We start from the raw sequence: 21,595 nt of genomic DNA, 5'->3' as shown, positions 1-21,595 counted from the left end.
AATACGTTATGTATTATGCCTCAGATCTCAGGTCCTGGGGAAGAAGCGGGAACGGCACCTGCCATCCATCTACAGGACCGACTCTTCCTAGAAAGCAAGGGCACAGGTTAGCCCCCAGCAGAAGGGGTGGAGGTTAGACCACTCCAGTGAGATTAGAGGATGGCTGACAACAGGATAGTGGAGGTTAACTCCCAGGAGGATGTTAGAGGACCCTCCACTGCAGGAGGACACGAATCAGCCCCTATAGTAGGAGCATGAGATAGCCCACTGCAGGGAGGGTGGAGGTTAGTCTAGTGAGAGGAGTGGAGGACCCTTCAGCAGAGTCAGCTCAGGATGGACCCATAGCCAGGAGGGGGCAGGAACCTTAGTCCTACAGCAGCAAGGAACAGTGATCTGCTGACAATGTGACTGACACTGGAAAGAGTTTCTCTTCAGAGCCCCCAGTAAGAGCCCAGCAGCAACGCTTGGATTCCAGCCTGTGAGTCCCACAGGAGAGAAACCGGCCAGGGCCAGCGAGCCTCTGACCTCCAGACTCCCAGCTCATCAAGTGTGTCTTTGGAAGACGCTACTTTTAGCGTTGTTATGGCAGCAATGCAAAGGAAATACACACCAACACACACACAGTCCAACGACATGAGTGTCTTTTCCTCATTGTTTATTTCAACAAGGGTTATAAAAAGTAGAAAAATAAACATTTTCCTGGAGGTGAGTTGGATTTACACACACAAATACGTAAATAGCGACTGGGTGGCAATAAATTAAGACAAGTGGCTAATTTATAAATAAAATCTCAGGTTGCGTGACTGATAGGAGGGTCAGACACACAAGTCCCCACTGGCGACACAATTCAGGTCTCGCGTGAGGAGGCGGAAGAGGTTGAAGGTGACAGAGGCCTCGAGGCAGCCAGGGGACTCCTGTAGGGAGGAGGGGATGGGTCAGGGGCTGTCCAGGGTCTGGGCTCCCAGTGGCTCCCCAGACCTCAGTCCCTCTCTTCCCGGGTCACTCACCTTTTTTGGGGCCTCCTGGAGCCGGTGCAGCCAATGGTGGAGGCGGCCCCGGGTCCTGGGCCCTGCCGTGGGCTGAGGCTGGATCTGTGGGCAGAGGAGGGCGGTGTGTGAGCCGGGGCCTTGGCCCGGGGAAGGACGCTGCTCATAGCCCACAGACCTGGGTGCCTGGGCCCCGATGACTCACACAGGCCCGGAGCTGGGAGAGGATGTGGTGCAGGGTGTGAAGGGGCTGGTCCAAGACATCCACCAGGGCTGGGTCAGTGTCAGTGGCGGCCTCCAGAACCTTCAGCGTCAGGGCCAGCTCAGCCTCCAAAGCCATGGGGCGCTCCCTCACCTGAGGAGAGGTGAGAAAGAGCAGGTGAGGGGGGAGGTGAGGGGAACAGCTTGGGGAGGAGGATAGAGAGGAACAAGTGAAGGTGACAGGCACAGGGGAGAGGGCACAGCCAGTGTGGTCAGGTGGGAGCAGAGGGAAGGGGAGCAGGTGTGAGGAGAAGAGAGAGGGACAAGAGAGAAAGAGACGGTGAAGGGGCCACTACAGAGCCAGGTGAGTGGGGCTGGGAGGGCAGGGGTGGGCCTGACTCCCCCTCTCACCTGCAGCTGCCTCAGGTCCCAGGTCCTGGGGAAGAGGCGGGAGCGGCACCTGCAGTCCTTCAGCAGAAGTGACTCTTCCTAGACAGCAAAGGCACAGGTTAGCCCCAGCAGGAGGGGTGGAGGTTAGACTACTCTGGTGGGATTGGAGGATGGCTGACAACAGGATAGGGGAGGTTAACTGCTGGGAGGATGGTAGAGGACCCTCTTCTACAGGAAAACATGAGTCAGTCCCTGCAGTAGGAGCATGAGATAGCCCACTGCAGGGAGGGTGGAGGCTAGCCCAGTGAAGGAAGCTGGGAGTGGGAAAGCGTGGTGACCCTTGGAGTGGGGGTGGAGGCTAGCCCATGGCAGGAAGGCAGGGGGAGACTCACTAAGGCATCTTTGGCCCTCTTAAAGGCCTGCAGCTCCTGTGGAGACAGGGACTTGAACTGGGCTATGTGGCAGCCCCTTGCATCCGGGAGAGCCCCACGGAGCCTGGCGACAGGAACTGCTCCAGTCACGGTCAGCACTGCGGCCATCAGCACCAGCACTGGCATGCAGCCCCCGGTCATGTCTGTGTCACGGAGAGAAAGGGAGCTCAGGGGATGGAGAGGCTGCCCCCTGAGGGCAGGGGCTGCAGGAGCTGAGCACGGACAGAGATGTGGGACTCACCTAGTTTCATTCCTGATCTCTGGTCTTTGTTAGCAGAAGAAACACTGTGAGGCGCTCACCCACGGTCTGTTTGGGTCTTGTTTGGAGTCTCTGTTCTTTTCAGTCCCCTCTTCTGGATCTCAGACTGTGTCCTGGCTTTGACTCTTTCTGTCAGTTTCGAGCTCTGTCTGGGATGTAATTTCTGCCTGAGCTCCATGGGGCAGCTTTTATCCCTGACAGAAGGGCAGTCCCAGCTGATGTAGGAAAAGTGAAAACACAGCCTCAGGTAAGACACTGGCCACCAGGGGAGCCCCAGGCTGGGAAAGCCCAGAGCAGGGCAGGGCCAGTGAGCCAGGTGAGCAGCTGGAGGGAAAGAGAAACTGATGGAGACTCAGGGGTAACCTACAGGAAGGTGTGTTCCCAAGAGGATTCCACCTGCTCTGGTTTTGTTGTTGTTGTTTAAGACAGGGTCTCACTCTGTCACTGGAGTGCAATGGCATGATCATAGCTCACTGCAGCCTCAAACTCCTGGGCTCAAGCCGTCCTCCTCATCCAGCCTATTAAAGTGCTGGGAATACAGGCCTGAGCTGCAACTCCTGGCCAATATATATACATACATATTTTTTGAGATAGGGTCACGTTCGGTCACCCAGGCTGGAGTCCAGTGGTGCAATCTAGGCTCACTCCAACCTCCGCCCCCTGGGTTCAAGCAATTCTCTTGTCTCAGCCTCCCAAGTAGCTGGGATTACAGGCACGTGCCACCATTCCCAGCTAATTTTTATAATTTTAGTAGAGATGGCAGTCTACCAATTGGCCAGGCTGGTCTCGAACTCCTGACGTCAGGTGATCTGTCTATCACGGCCTCCCAAATTGCTGGGGTTGCAGGCATGAGCCACTGTGCCCAGAGGCCATGATTTCTTTCTTTTTTTTTTTTTTTTTTTTTTGAGATGGAGTCTTGCTCTGTAGCCCAGGCTGGAGTGCAGCGGCGTGATCTCGACTCACTGCAACCTCCACCTCCTGGGTTCAACGGATTCTTCTGCTTCAGCCTCCCGAGTAGCTAGGACTACAGGCACGTGCCACCATGCCTGGCTAATTTTTGTATTTTTAGTAGAGATGGGGTTTTGCCATATTGGCCAGGTTGGTTTTGAACTCCTGACCTTGTGATCCACCTTCTTTGGCCTCCGAAAGTGCTGGGATTACAGACGTGAGCCACCGTGCCCGGCCAGAGGCATACATATATATGTATATGTGTATATATATATATATATATATATATATAGAGAGAGAGAGAGAGAGAGAGAGAGAGAGAGAGGGAGCAAGCGAGAGAGATGGAGTCTCGTTCTGTTGCCCAGGCTGGAGTGCAGAGGCACCATCTCAGCTCACTGCAACCTCCGCCTCCTGGGTTCAAGTGATTCTCCTGCCTCAGCCTCTTGAGTAGCTTGGATTACAGGCATGTGCCACCATGCCCAGCTAATTTCTGTATTTTTAGTAGATACAGGGTTTCACCATGCTGGCCAGGCTTGTCTCGAACTCCTGACCTCATGATCCACCTTCCTCGACCTCCCAAAGTGCTAGAATTACAGGCATAAGCCAACGAGCCCAGCCAAGGCCAATATTTCTTAATTGCCCAGGCAAGGAAGGACTCAGGAATATGAGGCGCTGCTCAAGAATTGAGGTGTTACGACGGACTTGAAGGACACCACATGGGTGCTGTCTTTCTTAGGGAAGTTCAGGCAGTGGTGAAGAGCATGGATCTTGGAGCTGAAGGGTCTGGGGTTCAAACCTGGTTCTGACCCTCACTAGCTGTGTGACCTTGGCAAGGAGGGGTGCATTCAGCAACACAGATTGCTAACGCACAGATTTGGAGAAAAAATTAATAACACGATTGTTTGTGTATTTATGTTAGTGATTATTTAATGGAATCCACTCATTAAGACCATACCAGGACCTCAGCTGGAGAGTTTTAAACGTGATCTCAACGTACCCTACTCCAACACAAGGCAAGTATACTAACCCATCCTATAGGTGAGGAAACACAGGCTCAGAAAAGTAATTTGCCCTGAATTCCACTGTAATTAACTGGCAGGGTCAAAACTGAAACTCAGGCCACCTGAGTCCCTGGCTCGGCCTCTTTTTTTGCTGTAAGGCGCACCTCACAAACATCATGTGGAAAACAAACAATGCAATCAAAACACTCTTTAATAACTGGCAATAAATTTAAACCAGGAGACAGAAGAGCAAATTCACAGGAACTTCACAAATACAAACAACACACGTAAGGGAATCCAAAGAACTACAGTCAGTTAAGGACTCTTGGGCCTTTCACTACCAAATCCTTCATGGCTTGGTGTCCCTTAGATGTCGGATCCAGGAGTCACGGATTCACGGAATCTCAAAGCTGGCTGTGGGGCTGCAAATCCGGGGTCAGGACCTGGTGTTGGGGGTGTCCTGGTAACCACACAAGGAGGAACTGGTCCCTGTTCCCTGGGGGTCAGCCACGGTTTCCAGAGCTCAAGTCTCTTCCTGCCATAGCAACCCCTGGAGGGTCGTACAATGCACCCCGAGGAAATATCATGGCTTCCTGGGGTCTCTTCCCTGTAGAAGGACCCGCTCCTCTTATATCTGAGACAGTGGATCCAAGTCAGGCCCAAGGCTGCGAAGAAGTTCTCGTGCCTCAGCACCCATTGGCTGAGATCCTCGCCTGGCCGGGCCAATGGGCGACAGGGGCCTCTTTCGACAGCCAATGGCGTGGAGGTTTCCGTGCTGCAGGAGGGGGCGGGGTCGGAGGCAAGGCCCCGAGTGTGCAGCCCGCCGGAGCTCCCAGATGAGCAGGCGCAGGAGGTTGAAGATCACGCTGGCTTCGCGACACCGAGGCGAGTCCTGGAGCCAGGGAGGGAGCGCAGCTGCGCTAAGCCAGGCTCTTCCCTCCCGAGAAGACCTCTCCAATCCCGCCGCTCCCAGCCTCAGTCCTGTCCGTGTCAACCTCGCTCGGTCCTCTCTGCAGGCTAACCCTGTACTGCCTGCTGCACTCACAGCTCTCCGCGGTTTGTGACGCCTCCTCTGGGCCCCGGGGACCTTCCTGGAGGAGCCTGGCCGTGCCAGCTCAAGCTGGAGGTGGGACGCGAGGCAAATGGAAAAGGCGAAGGACGGAGCCCCTCTCTGCATCTGCCCGAGGCCCTCCCAGACGCAGACCTGAGCCCGGATTTCAGGACACCCAGAGGACCCGACCTGGGTCTGGATCGTTTTTTCCACTAAACAGGACAGATTCGCAAAGCACTGGGGCTCGCCGTGGGCCTGAGGATGCAGAGAAGCTGGCGGGGGCGAGGGGCGGCGGGGCCCGGCCGTCACTCACGCAGGCCGCCACGTCCCTCCTCGCGGCTGCCAGGGGCTCCAGGAACCGGCTGGCACCGGGAAGCAGCTCCGGGCGGTGCAGGCAGCTGAGCACGGCCTGGGCGTCCGCGATGCTCCTGGCCACGTGGCGGAGCCGAGCGCAGGACTTGAGGGGACGAGAGGGCGTTAGAGGGGGCCGCACCCAGGCCATGCCTCTCCCGCCCGCTTCTGGGCCTCACCGATGGCCGCCCTCCTGGGGCGGACGGAGCAGTTGCGCGGGCTCCAGCTCAGCGCCTCTTCCTCCTGCGGGACAAGCGGTGCTTATCGCATACGGCTGGGACCCCTCGCCAGGGCCCCTAACCTCTGCACAGTCTGGGATTCCTGGACGTGGATGGGTACTGGCAGCGTACGGTCATGCCTGTCGTGTACTGAACCAGGGAGCTCCCCGAAGGCGTGAACCAGGGTTGAATTGCACCCCGCGCTTCCCCGGCATAGCCCTGCGCCCGCGACCTGGAGCCGAGTCCACCCTGCAGGGCTCCTTTTGTGACTGACCCTGAGCCTGCGTTCACGCTGACGACGGGGACTGCGGGGGTCTCGTGGTGGGAATTGTGGGCTCTGACGTACAAGAGGCGCCTCCTGGGCGCTAGGACGCAGGACCCCTCGGGACAGCGACGGGTGTGTGGGAACCCGGCGGGGCCAGTGTACCGGGGGGCGCAGGGGCTGGGCGGTCACTCACTTAGCGGTTCCTCAGCGCCTTGACGGCCGCCAGCACCCGGGGCTGCAGTGAGCGGTAGTGCGAGAGCAGGCAGCGCCGGGGGGTCGCCGCGCCTACCGTGCACGGGACCCACAGTCCCGCGGCCACCGCGGCCCACACACTCGGTCGCATCTCTGCTCCTGAGGGACGTCAGGGAGGCCAAAGAGTGGGTCCCACGCGTCCAGTCCCCCGCCTTGGGTTAGGCTCACAGGGGAGGCGCAGCAGACACAGGGGGAGAGAGAGCGGGAGCCGGCCCACTCCTCGCCTTGGCCTCTGCCCTCACTTCTCCCTGCAGTGCACCCTCTGTGCCTCGTGCTGCAGCAGGTGCTGCGGGCCACTGTCCCCTGGGAGGCGTCCGGAGCAGTCTCCACCTGGGCAACAGTGCCTCGACGGTCCATGCTGGCTTTTATGTGCAGGGCTGAGAGGGTTTGCAGCCGGTCCCCGTCCTGGACAAGATTTCGTAACGTCACTGCTGGCCCCAGGCCTCTGGGATCCCAGTTGGGGTGTGAGGACTTTAACCCACGGTGGGCCTATGCCAGGGACGGCTGGCCTCCAACTGTCTATCCTGAGCCAACTGCCTGTGTCTGTTTTCTGGACATCTGTTTGTCTCTCTTTGCCTCTGTCTGATCTGTCTTCTGTACTCTAGGAATGAACTGAGACACTGTTTCCTTTTCTTTGAAGCTACAGGCTTGGCAGAGCTACCAGATCATTTAAATGCCTGCCCTGGGGTGTTCACAACTGGCTTTCCAATGCTGTCTCCTTCATCTTTCTCTGCTTTCTCATTACATTTCGGTTTGTGTGTCCCTGTCTTTGTATCTTTCTTTCCCTTGTCAATGAATGAGAAGAGTCACACTCTGTAAAAAACACTTGAAGAGATTTATTCTGAGCCAAATATGAGTGACCAATGGCCTGTGACACAGCCCCCAGGAGATCCTGAGAACCATGTGCCCAAGGTTGTGCGGCCACAACTTTTTTTTTTTTCTTGACACGGAGTCACACTCTATTGCCCAGGCTGGAGTGCACTGGTGCAAACTTGTCTCACTGCAACCACAACCTCCCAGGTTCAAGTGATTCTCCTGCCTCAGCCTCCCGAGTAGTTGGGACTACAGGCGTGTACCACCATGCCCAGCTAACTTTTGCCTTTTTAGTAGAGACAGGGTTTCGCCATGTTGGCCAGGCTGGTGTTGAGCTCCTGACCTCAGGTGATCCGCCTGCCTCAGCCTCCCAAAGTGCTGGGATTACAGGCGTGAGCCACCGTGCCTGGCCTACAACTTGATTTTATACACTTTAGGGAGACATAAGGCATCAATCAATACACGTAAGATGTACATTAGTTCCATCCAGAAAGGCAGGACAAGTGGAAGCCAGGGTGTGCTTCCAAGTCATAGGGGGATTCAAAGAGTTTCTGATGGGCAATTGGTTGAGTTATTATCAATAGAGAGGAATGTCTGGGTTACTATAAGGGGTTGTGGAGACCGAGGAAGGAAGGAAGGAAGGGAAGAAAATGCAGAGATCTTGTGCACCCTTTACCCAGTTTCCCCCAAGGGTAACTAACATCTTACAAACCTCCAGTCCAATACCACAACCAGGATACTGATATTGACACAATCCACCTATCTTATTCAGATATCCTCTTTTACTTACATTGAGTGTGTGTGCAGATGAAGCCTCCAGATAGCAGGCTTCAGAGAAAATAGATTGTAATTTTAAAAAAATCAAACTTAAAGGTCTCTTCTATCAGTAATTCCAAAAGGAAGGAGGCCATGATGAGGCATGTCCCACTCCCCCTTGAAATTATGGCCCGAACTGGTTTTTCAGGTTAACTTTGGAATGCCCTTGGCAGAGAGGACAGGATCCATTCAGATGGTTGCGGGGGCCCTTAGAATTTTATTTTTGGTTTACACCCTGAATACTCCCCCTTCTCTTCTGTTTTTTTTTTTCTTTTCTTTCTTCTTTTTTAGAGACAGGGCTTCACTGTCTCTGGGCCCAGCCTGGAGTGTAGTGGTGAGATGACAGTTCACTGTAACCTCAATCCTGTGGGCTCCAAGGATCTTCGTGCTTCAGCTTTGAGTAGTCCCTAAGTAGCTGGAGCTGCAGGCACCCACCACCATGCCCAGATAATTCTTCTATTTTTTTTTTTTTTTTGTAGAGATGGGGGTCTCACTGTGTTGCCCAGGCTGGTCTTAAATTCCTGGCCTCAAGCTGTCATCCCACCTTGGCCTCTCAAAGCACTGGGATTACAGGTGTGGGCCACTGCACCTGGCCCCCTCTCTCTGGTTTTTGTTCATCTGTGTCTCAGACGAGCTGTCTCTGGCTTTCATATTGTTATATGAATATAATATTTATTTGTTTACCACTTAATAAAGTATTGTTAGTTTGCTGCTGAAAATTGGAATTACAGACATGTTTTTCTCAACTACTGTTTTGTGTGTGTATATATATATATATACACATATATAGCTAATATATACTCAGCACTTCCTGGCTCCATTCTAAGCTCTTCTCATGTAAATATCTGGGTTTTTTTTTCTCCCCAGCAACTGTTAGGTAGTTGACTGGTTATTGGCTGACATTTTATAGAAGAAAGAACGGTGGCACAGAGAGGTTATGAATGAAACACGAGCTCACACAGCTTGTAGGTGTGAAATGGGGATTTGATCCCAGGCTCCCTGGGTTATTATTGGCAATACTCTGCCATCTCTCATCTGCATGACTGATCTATCCCATACAGAATAGCCTACATATGTTTTTTGTTTGTTTTTGAGATACAGTCTCGCTCTGTTCCCAGGCTAGAGTGAAGTGGTATGATCACAGCTCACTGCAGCCTCAACCTCCTGGGCTCAAGCAATCCTCCCATGTAGCTGGGACTACAGGCATGCACCACCATGCCAGCTAGTGTTTAAATTTTTTGTAGAGACAGGATCTCAGTATATTGCCCAGGCTGGTCCAAACTCTTGGCCTCAAGCGATCCTCCTGCCTTGGCCTCCCAAAATGTTGGGATTACAAGTGTGAGTCACTGCACCCAGCCTTAGGTATGTTTTGAGTAAGTCAGGCATGCTTCCTACTTGAGACCACTTTTAATTAATTCTAATTAGGTTTATATAAATATTGATAATTATGGGTAAGTAGTGACTGTTTTTCATGGTTATATGTCTTCCTCAGCATGAGTATGAGAAAATTATTTTATGGTTTGCCAGTGCATATTTTCCTATTCAAAGGCATAGAGGTTTTAAGAACCAGCAAAGCCTGGCCAACATGGTGAAACCCCATCTCTACTAAAAATAAAAAAATTAGCTGGTCAGGTGGCACGTACCTGTAATCCCAGCTACTCAGGGGGCTGAGGCAGGAGAACTGCCTGAACCAGGGAGGGGGAGGTTGCAGTGAGCCGAGATTGTGCCACTGCAGTCCAGCCTGGGTGGCAGAGCGAGACCCTGTCTCAAAAAAAAAAAAGAGGTTTCAAAAAGTGTCCATGGAGTATACTTTCCAAGCTTCTATCACCTCTCCCCAATCTTTCCTGAGATCCCCCATTTCAGTTGGGGAGCTAAATAGTTTTGGGAAGATGATTTAACCCCCTCCCCATCCCTGGGATGGGGTATGTGATCTGGCTGTAGCCATTTACATCAGTTTGTCTTCTTAGCCACGGTGATTGGGTTTGTGGTGGGCATGTGACCTAATCCAGTTCAATCAGAATGATCTTCGGTCCTGAACATCTTAGGAAAAAGATGTTGTTGTTGTTTTTTTTTATCTACTGAAGAAAAATAAAACCTGAAGCCTGAAGCCTGGGATGCTGCTAGACCCATCTTGGATTTACGAGAGTAAACAGGCTTCTCATCAGCATAAGGGAGACCTGAAATATTTAAAAACAAACAAGCAAACAAACTGAGGCTGGGTGCCGTGGCTCATGCCTGTAATCTCAGAACTTTGGGGCCGAGGCAGGCAGATCACCTGAGGTTAGGAGTTCGAGACCAGCCTGGCCAACATGGTGAAACCCCATCTCTACTAGAGCTGAGGCAGGAGAGTTGCTTGAACCCTAGAGGCGGAGGTTGCAGTGAGCCGAGATCATGCCACTGCACTCCAGCCTGTGTGACAGAGTGAGACTCCATCTCAAAAAACAAACAAACAAACAAAAAAAACAACTGGGAGGTTACTCATGTCTTAAGCTGCTAGATCAAACTTAACCTGAAGCCTCACCACTAACCCTAGGCTTCTCAGTTTTGTAAGCTCAAAAATTCTCCAGTGTTCAAGCCAGCATGAGTTGAGTTTTTGGTTATTTACAACCAAAAGTGTCCTAACTGATAGATACCATGAGGCCGAAATAAAATTATATATGTCCAAAGACTGAAGAACTAGAAGGAAAATTAGTAATGGCAGAAAGAATGGAGTGCCATAGATTGGTTGGAGGAAAGTGCCAGATGCAAATTATTGACAATCAGTGATCCAGCTCTGACCACCATGGTGCAGGTTATGTGCAATAAAAAATTCAATTTAATGCTGTCCCAATAGAAATGTGTCTTGTGATCCACTGCTTGAGACCCCTAGTCTGTTAGAAACACTACTTCAGGAATTTAAGAAATAACAAAAAGCTTTGGAGAACGTTTATTTGTGAGTATAACTCAAAAATGATCTAGGAACTGGATCACTCATACATTGCTGGTGGGAATGGAAAAATGGTGCAGCCATTCTGAAACACAGTTCAGTAGTTTCCTGTAAAACTAAATATGCAACTCCTAGTCGGCCCAGAATGGTATGCCTGGATATTTATTCCAGAGAAATGGAAACTTATGTCCATGCAATAACATAGTTATTTGCTTTGCAAATGTTCACAGAAACTTTATTTGTAATAGCCCAAACTAGAAAGCCCAGTTGTCCTCCAAAAGGTGCATGGTTACACAAAGTCTGGCAAATATATACCATCAAATAGGAATGAACTATTGATATATGCAACAACTTGGATGAATATCCAGAGAATTATGCCGAGTGAAAAAAGCCCATCCCAGAAGATTACATACTACTTCATTATCATATATATATATATACACACACACATATATAAATTGTTTAAAATTGAGAGTCTTGCCCTGTCACCTAGGCTGGAGTGCAGTTGCAAAATCATGGCTCGCTGCAGCGCTGACCTCCTGGGCTCAAGCAATTCTCTCACTTCAGCCTCCAGAGTAGCTGAGACCACAGGCACATGCTGTGGGCGGCAAGCCATCCAGGTGCCGAGGCAAGAGGCTGAAGGCACAAGCTGTTCCAGTATAATAAAGAAAATAATTATAATAAGAAAAGTTATACTAGAAATAGGATATAGATATGATTATATATGAATATTGTCAATCATTAGTTTGTAGTATTACTCTTTGTTTTATTATTATAGTAATTTCTGTTTTATAATTATAACCTAGGTGAAACCAGGCCATACAGAGTCAGGAGCTAAAGGGACACTGTGAGAGGTGACCAAAAGACAAGAGTGTGAGCCCTCTGTCAGGCCCGGATAAGGGCCGCTTGAGGGCTCCTTTGTCTAGCAGTAGTGCCAGTGCCTGGGAAGGCACCCGTTACTTAGCAGACCGGGAAAGGGAGTCTCCCTTTCCCTGGGGGAGTTAGAGAACACTCTGCTCCACCAGCTCTTGTGGGAGGCCTGACATTAGCCAGGCCTGCCCTCAGTCATCTGGAGGCTTAAACGTCTCCCTGTGGTGCTGTGCTTCAATGGACACGCTCCTTGTCCACTTTCATGTTCCGCCTGTACACCTGGCTCCTCTTTTTAAGTTCTTAGAAGATAGCAGTAACAGGGTTAGTGAAAGTATTAAAGTCTTTGATCTTTCTGATAAGTGCATAGAAAAAATGCTGACGTGTGCTGTCCTCCCTCTCCGCCTCAGCTACCACAAAGGGAAAGGCCCCCTGTCATGTGGACACGTGACTCGCGTGACCTTATCAATCACTTGAAATGACTCATACTCCTTACCCTGCCTCCTTGCCTTGTATACAATAAATAGCAGTGCGTCCAGGCATTTGAGGCCACTACCAGACTCCGCACATTGGTGGCAGTGGTCCCCTGGGCCCAGTTGTCTTTCCTTCTCTTTGTCTCGTGTCTTTATTTTCCTACAATCTCTCGTCTCTGCACACAAAGAAAAAACCCACGGGCCCAGTAGGGCTGGACTCTACAACATGCCACCGTGCCTGGCTAATTTTTATATTTTTTGTAGAGACAGGGTCGCCGTATATTGTCCAAGCTGGTCTGGAATTCCTGGGCTCTAAGTGATCCTCCCACCTCAGCCATCCAAAGTGCTGGATCTCAGTCTTCCAAAGTGCTGGATCTCAGTCTTCCAAAGTGCTGGATCTCAGTCTTCCAAAGTGCTGGGACTACAGGCATGAGCCACTGCACCTGGGCTATATAACATTTTTTGAATGAGAAAAATTTGAAAGTGGAGAATAAATTAGTTGTTGCAAGGAGTTAGGGAAAGATGGTGGAGGGAGGAAGGTGGGTGTGGTTATAAAAAAGGGCCAGGTGCGGTGGCTCACCCTGTAATCCCAGCACTTTGGGAGGCCGAGGCGGGCAGATCATGAGGTCAGGAGATCAAGACCATCCTGGCTAACACGGTGAAACCCCATCTCTACTAAAAAAAAATACAAAAAATCAGCCAGGCGTGGTGGCAGGCATCTGTAGTCCCAGCTACTCGGGAGGCTGAGGCAGGAGAATGGTGTGAACCTAGAGGTGGAGGTTGCAGTGAGTTGAGATCACACCACTGCACTCCAGCCTGGTGACAGAGCAAGACTCTGTCTCAAAAAAAAAAGGATGGCATGGCCCCAAGGATGTTCATGGTGATGGAACTCTTCTGTCTTTACTGTGGTGATGCATACATGAACCTATGCATGTGACGAAATTATATAACTAAATTGTATACAGTAAACTGTATGACTAAACACACATGCAAGAATACACAAACACACTCAACGCAAGTAAAACTGGGGACATTTGAATAAGATGGGTGGACTGTATTAATGTCAATATCCGGCTGTGGTATTGGACTAGCATTTTGTAAGATATTACCATTGGGGGAAGCTGGATAAAGGGTGCACAGAATCTCTCTTTATTATTTATTTCTTTCTTTTTCTTTTTGAGACAGGGTCTCGCTCTGTCACCATGCTGGAGTGCAGTGACACCATCACGGCTCACTGCAGGCCCCACCGCCCAGGCTCAAGTGATCCTTCCACCTCAGCCCCCTGAGTAGTTGGAACTACAGGTGGGTGCCACCACACCCAGCTAATTTTTATATCTTGTGTGTGGAGATGGGCTCTTGCTATGTTGCCCAGGCTGGTCTTGAACTCCTGGACTCAAACAATCCTCCTGCCTTGGCCTCCCAAAGTGTTGGGATCATAGGCATGAGCCACCAAGCCTAGCCTGAATTTTTGCTTATAACAGCATGTGAGTCTTTAATGACCTCAGTCTCAAACATTTCTATTAAGAAAACTCAGGGGGAAAAAATAGAAATCTTCAGGAAGTAGATGACCTACTTGAACATTTAAGCACGGGAAAAGTGGGCAGGGTTAAGGAAGACGCAAGAGGTGGTGGTGCACCCAGAGGCCAGTAACAGGGGGAGCTGTTAGCACTCCTAGGCATGACAGGACAAAGACTGTGGCTGTAGATAGAGGATCACAGCCACTGTCAAACTCCAGACTTGCAGGGGGAAGCCAGCAAATAGGAGAATAAATACCCCCACCTTGCTCTCTGCCCTCCCTCAATCTCCTGCCAGCACCTCCACTGGCTAAACACCAACCATAAGCCAGAGGGCAGGCAAGCCTCAGAGGTGAGGATCAGGAAGGGTCAGTGAACACCCGCACAGCAGCAAAGTGGCAGAGGACAGGGACAACGTTTTACAAAGCCATTATCAGGAGCTCTAGAGGCCAGTCTCTCCTGGTGCAGGGACTCTCACACCTGTAATCCCAGCACTTTGGGAGGCCAAGGCGGGTGGATCACTTGAGGTCAAGAGTGCCAGGCCAGCCTGACCAACATGGTGAAACCCCGTCTCTGCTAAAAACACAAAAATTAGCTAGGTGTGATAGTGGGTGCCTGTAATCCTAGCTACTTAGGAGGCTGAGGTAGCAGGATTGGTTGTACCTGGGATGCAGTAAGCTGAGATTTCGCCACTGAGTTCCATCCTGGGTGACACAGCGAGACTCTGTCTCAAAAAAACAAAAAGAGAAGCTCTAGAAGTTGGATTAATGTACTTTTTAAGAAAGTCTCACAAACGATCTACCCAACCAGCAACTGAAGAAGCAGTGAGCTACCATTTCCCTCATATCCAGTGAGTTTGTTTGTTTCACTGTTAAGTTAGGTAGAATTCATTCTCCTTGTAAGAAATTAAAATATGGCTAGGCGCAGTGGCTCATGCCTGTAATCCCAGCGCTTTGGGAGGCTGAGGCAGGCAGATTGCCTGAGGTCAGGAGTTCGAGAACAGCCTGGCCAACATAGTGAAACCCCATCTGTACTAAAAATACAAAAATTAGCCAGGCATGGTGGCTAATTTTTACAGACACCTGTAATCCCAGCTACTTGGGAGGCGGAGGCAGGATAATCGCTTGAACCTGGGAGGCAGAGGTTGCAGTGAGCGAAGATCACGCCACTGCACTGCAGTCTGAGCGACAGAGCAAGAATCCGTCTCAAAAAAAAAAAAGAAATTAAAATATTATTAATACATTTAAATATTCCAGTGATCATCTCCTCAGTTCCCATGCTCTCTCCAGTGATAATAACTCACTATTAATCAGTTTGGGACATATCCTTGCACACTTTTTTATACATTTTTAAACATTTTATATATTATCAATATTTTATATATTTGCATAATGCATGTATAGCTCCCAAGGAAATATGTCTGTGTGATTGTTTTAATTAGAGTTTTTACTTTGACATAATTGTGGATTCACATGCAATTGTAAGAAATAATGCAAAGAGATTGGTTCTTGGGAGGTGCAGGGAGGTGCAGGGAGGTGGGCACGGGTCCCGGCGGTCATGGGGTCAGCGGCCTTGGGTCTGTTGGACGGGGCAAGTGGACAGTGGTCCTGGCGGCGCCATGTCATTCTGCAGCTTCTTTGGGGGCGAGGTTTTCCAGAATCACTTTGAGCCAGGCGTCTATATGTGTGCCAAGTGTGGCTATGAGATGTTCCCCAGCCGCTCAAAGTACACATACTCATTCCCCCGGCTGGTGTTCACCAAGACCATCCGTTCTGACAGCGTGGCCAAGCACCCAGAGCACAATCATCCTGAAGTCTTGAAGGTGTCCTGTGGCAAGTGTGGCAACGCGTTGAGCCACGAGTTCCTGAACGATGGCCCCAAGCTGCGGCAGTCCCGATTCTGAATGAATATTCAGCAGCTCGCTGAAGTTTGTCCCTAAAGGCAAAGAAACTTCTGCCTCCCAGGCGCACTAGGCGGGCAGCCCACACTGACCCCAGATGGCTACGGCACTAAGGCCACACACTGGCCATTCTACCATGGAATTAGAGCCCTGGACATTGAGACAGGAAGGCAGGGCACAATGGCTGAAACATCAAGAAGGCTCCCAAGGCCGCAGCTCTGAACAAGATCTTGTTTCTTGGAAAAGTCACTTATTTATTGATGGTTCCTGCCTTCTGTTAGGACAGGCTTGGGCTGTGTGGCCACACTGTCGGCTGACTTTGCCTCCTGCTCACTCGATAAGGCATCTCAGGGGTGTGGTCTGGGCGCAACTGGTCTTTGAATGATGTTACGCCCCGACCTTCGAACTTTTCTTCCCGGTCCTGCCTCTGGACTCACCCCTGTGGGGCCCAATTCCAAGACAGACTCTCGTCCTCACCAAAGCTTAGGCCCACATCTCCCAGGCTGCTTACGAGACGGAATGGAAATGGAGGCTGCCCCTGACAGCTGCCCCGGCTCTGGTCGCCACATGATCCGCTGTGGTTAAACCCCTCCAGACCAGCCAGGTGATGATGGTCCATGATCCACCAGGAAAGCAGGCTGATGGGGCAGACCCTTGGCCTCTTGTCCAAGAGGGGAGAAACCCAAACCCTGTTTCACAACCTGCACCATGTCCAAAAAACCACGTCCCAAAAAACAAAAACCTGCATAGAAGTAGCTTGGCTCACTCAGGCTTAGGAAAGCGGCTGTGGCTTCATTACTTTACCCAGCATGGGGCTGGGGGCCTGCAGTTCACCTGCAGAGAGCTCCCCAAGATGTGACTGTGTCTTACTGTACATGCTCGGAGGTCTTCCCATAGGTGGGCAATGCTGAAGTCACCCTCCCGCCCATCTTAAGCATCTTAAGTAATTACTTTCTGGAGTAATCAGGCGGAAATCAATAAACAAATGAAACGTGCAAAAAAAAAAAAAAAAGAATGCAAAGAGTTACTGTGTACCCTTTACCCAGTTTCCCCTAATGGTAACATCTTGCGAAAACCATGGTATTATATCACATACAGAATATTGACATTGTGTATTAGTCCATTCTTATACTGCTATGAAGATGCTACCTGAGACTGCATAATTTATAAAGGAAAGAGGTTTAATTGACTCGCAGTTCTGCATGGTTGGGGAGGCCTCAGGAAATTTACAATTATGACAGAAGGGAAAGCAGGCATCTCTTACATGGCGGCAGGAGAGAGAGACAGTGAAAGAAGGAGGAACTTCCAAATACTTAAAACACCATCAGATCTTGTGAGAACTCACTCACTATCACAAGAACAGCATGGGGGAATCACCCCCATGATCAGATCCAGTCACTTCCCACCAGGTCTGTCCCTCAACACCTGGGGATTACAATTCAAGATGAGATTTAGGTTGGCACCCAAAGCCTAACCATATCACATTGATACAGACAAGATACAAAACACTCCATACCACAAGATCCCTTGTGTTGCCCTTTCAATAACCACGTCCACTCCTCTCCCATCTGACCCCTTCCTTAACCTCTGTCAACCACTAATCTGCTCTGCATTTCTTTAATTTTTTCATCTCAAGAATGTTGGAATGGAAACATACCAGACTGGCCAACAAAGTGAGACTGCATCTCTGGGGAAAAAAGAAAAGTTAGCCGGGCCTGCTGGCACGAGCCTACTATAGGTAGCTGGCGCCCCAGCTACTTGGGAGGCTGGGGTGGGAGGATGGCTTGAGCCTGGGAGATGGAGGCTGCAGTGAGCGGCAATTGTGCCACTACTATGCTCCAGCTTGGGCTATAGACTGAGACCATGTCCAAAAAAACAATAACAAAAAGCAACTTCTGCTCTGCAAAAGACACTGTTGAGGGAATGAAAAACCTGCCACCCTACCAATCAGGGGTTGGTTATTAAATGATCCTGTTGGAATGGAAGCTCTAATAGTGGTGTGGGGGTGGGGGATGTCTTCCGTTTGCCCCTCCTTATCTACTGTCCCTGCTTCTCCAACCTACTCTGGGCCCCAGGTAGAGGGGAGAGGAGGTCAGGTGTCTGTTCCCCAGGGCTCCTCCCTGTGCTGGGCCACCACAATTCATCTGTTTCCTCCACGAATCTAAGTGACTCTCTCCTCCCCAAGTCAGGCAACAACATTCACACCCTCAACCCTCTCCCCTTCCTTCAGGCCTGTGGATGAGGCCCCTCACCCATGCTGGCCCCAGGAGTTTGCACTAGCTCTTGTCATTTGCCTTTACTATCCAATCGCTTTATAAAGGCTTCTGGTATCAACCCCACCTCAAATTATCCTAAATTGACGGGGCCATCTGTTTCCTGCTGGGCCCTAACTGATACACTATAATTAAAGATGTGGGAGAATGCAAATGAGAGATAATGGTAAGACATAAAAATCCAGCTACCAAACTGTATACAGCGTGGTTCCAATTTGGGTGAAATTGCTCACAGAAAGGAAAACAAAAGGAGGAACAGTGACAAATTGTTAAGAAATATTTACCTCCAGGAGGTGAAATACAAGACTTGCTTTAACTCTCCACGTTGTATGTTTTTGTATTGATGGAATCTTTTACAAGGAACAAGTGTTACTTTGGTAGTCAGAAAACATATGCACAAATAAACACATGGAAAATTCCTATGTATTGGGACGAATTGTTCCAGAAGTGGGATGAGGGATGAGAGGAGGATGGTGAAGTTATAGGTGATGTTTTTTCTCTTTTATGCTTTTGTGTATTTTTCAAGCTTTATCCACTGAATATGCATGGCTAATTTTATCAGAAAAAGAAGTAGATTTTATGTTTAAACTAACAAAAAGAGATTGATTGAGACAGACAGAGTGACCCAGGTCAGGATGCTTGTTGGAAAAATGAATAAGAAAGATGGAGTCACACAAAGCCAGAGACAGGAACAGAGAGAGAGAGAGAGAAAGAGAAAGCAAGACATAGGAGGAGATGCTGAAAAAGATAAGGGCAGTTATGGCATAGAGAACAAGCTTTGAAACTGGGCAGTGTGTGGGTTCAAACCCCACCTCTGCCATTTATTAGCTGTGTATCTTGGAACAGTTCCCTTACTTTCCTGGGCCTCAGTTTTCCATCTGTAAAATAAGGCAATAGAACCTCCCTTTTGTGTCTTTTTTTTTTTTTTTTGAGACGGAGTTTCACTTTTGTTGCCTAGGCTGGAGTGCAATGGCGTGATCTCGGCTCACTGCAACCTCCGCCTCCCGGGTTCTCCTGCCTCAGCCTCCCACATAGCTGGGATTAAATGCATGCACCACCACGCCTGGCTAATTTTGTATTTTTAGTAGAGATGGGGTTTCTCCATGTTGGTCAGGCTGCTCTCGAACTCCTGACCTCAGCTGATCTGCCTGCCTCGGCCTCCCAAAGTGCTGGGATTACAGGCATGAGCGACTGTGCCTGGTTTGTGTCTTTTTTTTTTTGAGACAGTCTCTCACTCTGTCACCCAGGCTGGAGTGCAGTGGCACAATCACAGCTCACTGCAGCCTCAACCTCCCAGACTCAAGGGATACTTTCATTTCAGCCCCATGAGTAGCTGGGACTACAGGTGCGTGCCACTGTCAGAGGCATTTGAACCAGAGCGACTCCATCTTGAGTGAGGGCTAGGAAAAAGGAGGCTGGGACCTGCTGAGCTGCATTTACAGCTAGGAAGTTAGGCATTCCTAGCCTCTAGATGTTTACTGTTAATGGAACAGATTGATAACATTTACTAAACAGACTCAGGCTCAGGAATGTCCTGAAATCTTGATATCTTGAGAACAGAAGCATTCCTCATCAGAAGCATTCCTCATTTTGCTTTAAAGATAGTAATATTGGTTCTTGCAAAATATGGTAATTAAGAAATTTAATCCTTTGTCACAAACCCTTGTAGCAGAGCACATCTCCCCATGATATTTTTTGTTATTCTCTACATAAACAAGCATTGTACCTAGGGTGGGCCCATTCCTCCTCTTACTTTCAGGAACACCCTACTCTGTCTATGGAGTAGCTATTCCTTCACCACTTTGCTTTTTTTTTCTCGCTCTGTCTCCCAGGCTGGAGTGTAGTGGCACAACCTTGGCTCACTGCAATTCTCCTGCCTCAGCCTTCCGAGTAGCTGGAACTACAGGTGTGCACCACCACACCCGGCTAATTTTTTTGTATTTCTAGTAGAGACAGGGTTTTGCCGTGTTGGTCAGGCTGGTATTGAACTCCTGACCTCAAGTGATCCACCTGCCTCGGCCTCCCAAAGTGCTGGGATTACAGATGTGAGCCACTGCACCCAGCCACCACTTTACTTTTTAAAATAAACTTGCTTTTGCTTTGCACTGTGGACCTGCCCCAAATTCTTTCTTGCACAAGATCTAAGAACCCTCTCTTGGGGTCTGGATCAGGATGCTTTTCCAGTAACACCACCATGCCCAGCTAATTTTTAAATCCCTTACTTTTTGTAGAGACAGGGTCTCACTATATTGCCCAGGCTGGTCTCAAACTCCTGGGCTCAAACAATCCTCCCTCCTCAGCCTCCCAAAATGCTGGGATTACAGGCCTGAGCCACTGTACCTGGGCTTGTGTCATTTTTGACAATGAAACTGTCACCTGTAAATGGAGTTCTTTCCCTACTCTGCATTGGTTGCAAAGAAAGAACACCCAATTGGAAACAAAAAGGCAAGCAGGTTTTATTCCTAGCTAGGATGGGGAAGGAGAGAACTCTTGCTCTAAAGACACCTTATCGCTAGGCGCGCTCATGCCTGTAATCCCAGCACTTTGGGGGGCCAAGGTGGGCGGATCACCTGAAGTCAGGAGTTTGAGGCCAGCCTGGCCAACATGGTGAAACCCCGTCTCTAATAAAACTACAAAAAACTAGGCAGGTGTGGTGGCGTACACCTGTAATCCCAGCTACTCAGGAGGCTGAGACAGAATTGCTTGAACTCGGGAGGTGTAGGTTGCAGTGAGCCGAGATCATGCCACTGTACTACAGCTTGGGCAACAAGAGTGAAATTCCATCTCAAAAACAAACAAACAAACAAACAAAAACAAAGAACAAAAAACACCTCATCACCCAGCTGTGGGGAGCTGGGAAATTTTAAGGAGTTAGCTGTGGGGTGGGGAGGTATGTAAGCATGCGCAGGGAGAAACTCCAGACGCAGGTGCAGATCATAAGCATGTCTCTTCATATGATGTATGTTCAGCAAATGGTGAGTGTATTTTCCTCCATGGGTAGGGAGTTTACCATGATAATTATATATTAATGAGCTAAAGGTAACCGTGGGTCACTGTGTCTGGTTTGCACTTGTTTTGCCCCAGCCTTATCTTCCTCCAGTAATAAGCAAAGGAAGCGTCCTGAAGCTCCTGTGGCCTTTTGGGCATCTGCAGTTCTTTTAATCAATGCACCTATAGATAAAGAGACTAGAAAAAAATGGTTTAAGAAAATAGTGAGGCCGGGTGCAATGGATCATGCCTGTAATCCAAGAATTTTGGGAGGCTGAGGCGGGCAGATGGCTTGAGCTCAGGAGTTAGAGGCCAACCTGGGCAACATGGCGAAACCAGGTTTCTACAAAAAATGGTGGTGGCACCACTGGTAGTCCCAGCTACTTTGGAGAATGAGGTGGGGGGATGCTTGAGCCTGGGAGGTTGAGACCGAAGTGAGCTGTGACTGCACCACTACTACAGCCTGGGCAACAAAGCAAGACTCTGTCTCTAAAATAAAATAAATTAAGCGTTCTCTTTCTCAGCTACACCTCCAGGGCTGCCCTGGTACAAAAATGAGATGGTATGTCTGTGTCAATTACATAGAAGAGGGCCTGATGCACAGTCAACACTACACAAGGGCTGGTTGTGATTGCAGAACGAAGATAAAGACAACCAGGGTGAAGCAAAGAA

At 49.7% G+C, this 21,595-nt stretch overlaps 1 protein-coding gene and 2 pseudogenes across 1 annotated transcript; 1 reads left to right on the top strand and 2 right to left on the bottom strand.

Moving 5' to 3' along the window:
* Nucleotides 1-638: 638 nt before the first annotated feature.
* On the bottom strand, nucleotides 639-2,432 carry LOC100459981 (interferon lambda-3). Its single transcript, XM_002829197.6, has 6 exons — nucleotides 2,250-2,432; nucleotides 1,970-2,151; nucleotides 1,599-1,676; nucleotides 1,192-1,341; nucleotides 1,008-1,091; nucleotides 639-914 (listed from the first exon to the last, which is right to left on the bottom strand). The coding sequence occupies exons 1-6, from the start codon at nucleotides 2,257-2,259 to the stop codon at nucleotides 816-818; spliced, it is 603 nt and encodes a 200-aa protein (XP_002829243.3). The 5' UTR covers nucleotides 2,260-2,432; the 3' UTR covers nucleotides 639-815.
* A 2,150-nt stretch (nucleotides 2,433-4,582) lies between these two features.
* LOC100937863 (interferon lambda-4-like) lies at nucleotides 4,583-6,444 on the bottom strand (annotated as a pseudogene).
* An 8,897-nt stretch (nucleotides 6,445-15,341) lies between these two features.
* On the top strand, nucleotides 15,342-15,735 carry LOC112130180 (methionine-R-sulfoxide reductase B1-like; annotated as a pseudogene).
* Nucleotides 15,736-21,595: the final 5,860 nt, after the last annotated feature.

Source organism: Pongo abelii, chromosome 20 (genome assembly GCF_028885655.2).
Source record: "Pongo abelii isolate AG06213 chromosome 20, NHGRI_mPonAbe1-v2.0_pri, whole genome shotgun sequence".
NCBI lineage: Eukaryota > Metazoa > Chordata > Mammalia > Primates > Hominidae > Pongo > Pongo abelii.
The sequence above is the reverse complement of the archived record's forward strand: the minus strand, read 5'-3'. Positions and strand labels throughout refer to the sequence as shown.

Excerpts from the sequence above, each read along its gene's own strand:
- LOC100459981 (XM_002829197.6), bottom strand. Across the intron at positions 1,677-1,969 it reads AGAGGGCCAAAGATGCCTTA|GAAGAGTCACTTCTGCTGAA; the intron begins GTGAGTCTCCCC and ends TTTGCTGTCTAG. Across the intron at positions 915-1,007 it reads TCCAGGAGGCCCCAAAAAAG|GAGTCCCCTGGCTGCCTCGA; the intron begins GTGAGTGACCCG and ends TCCTCCCTACAG.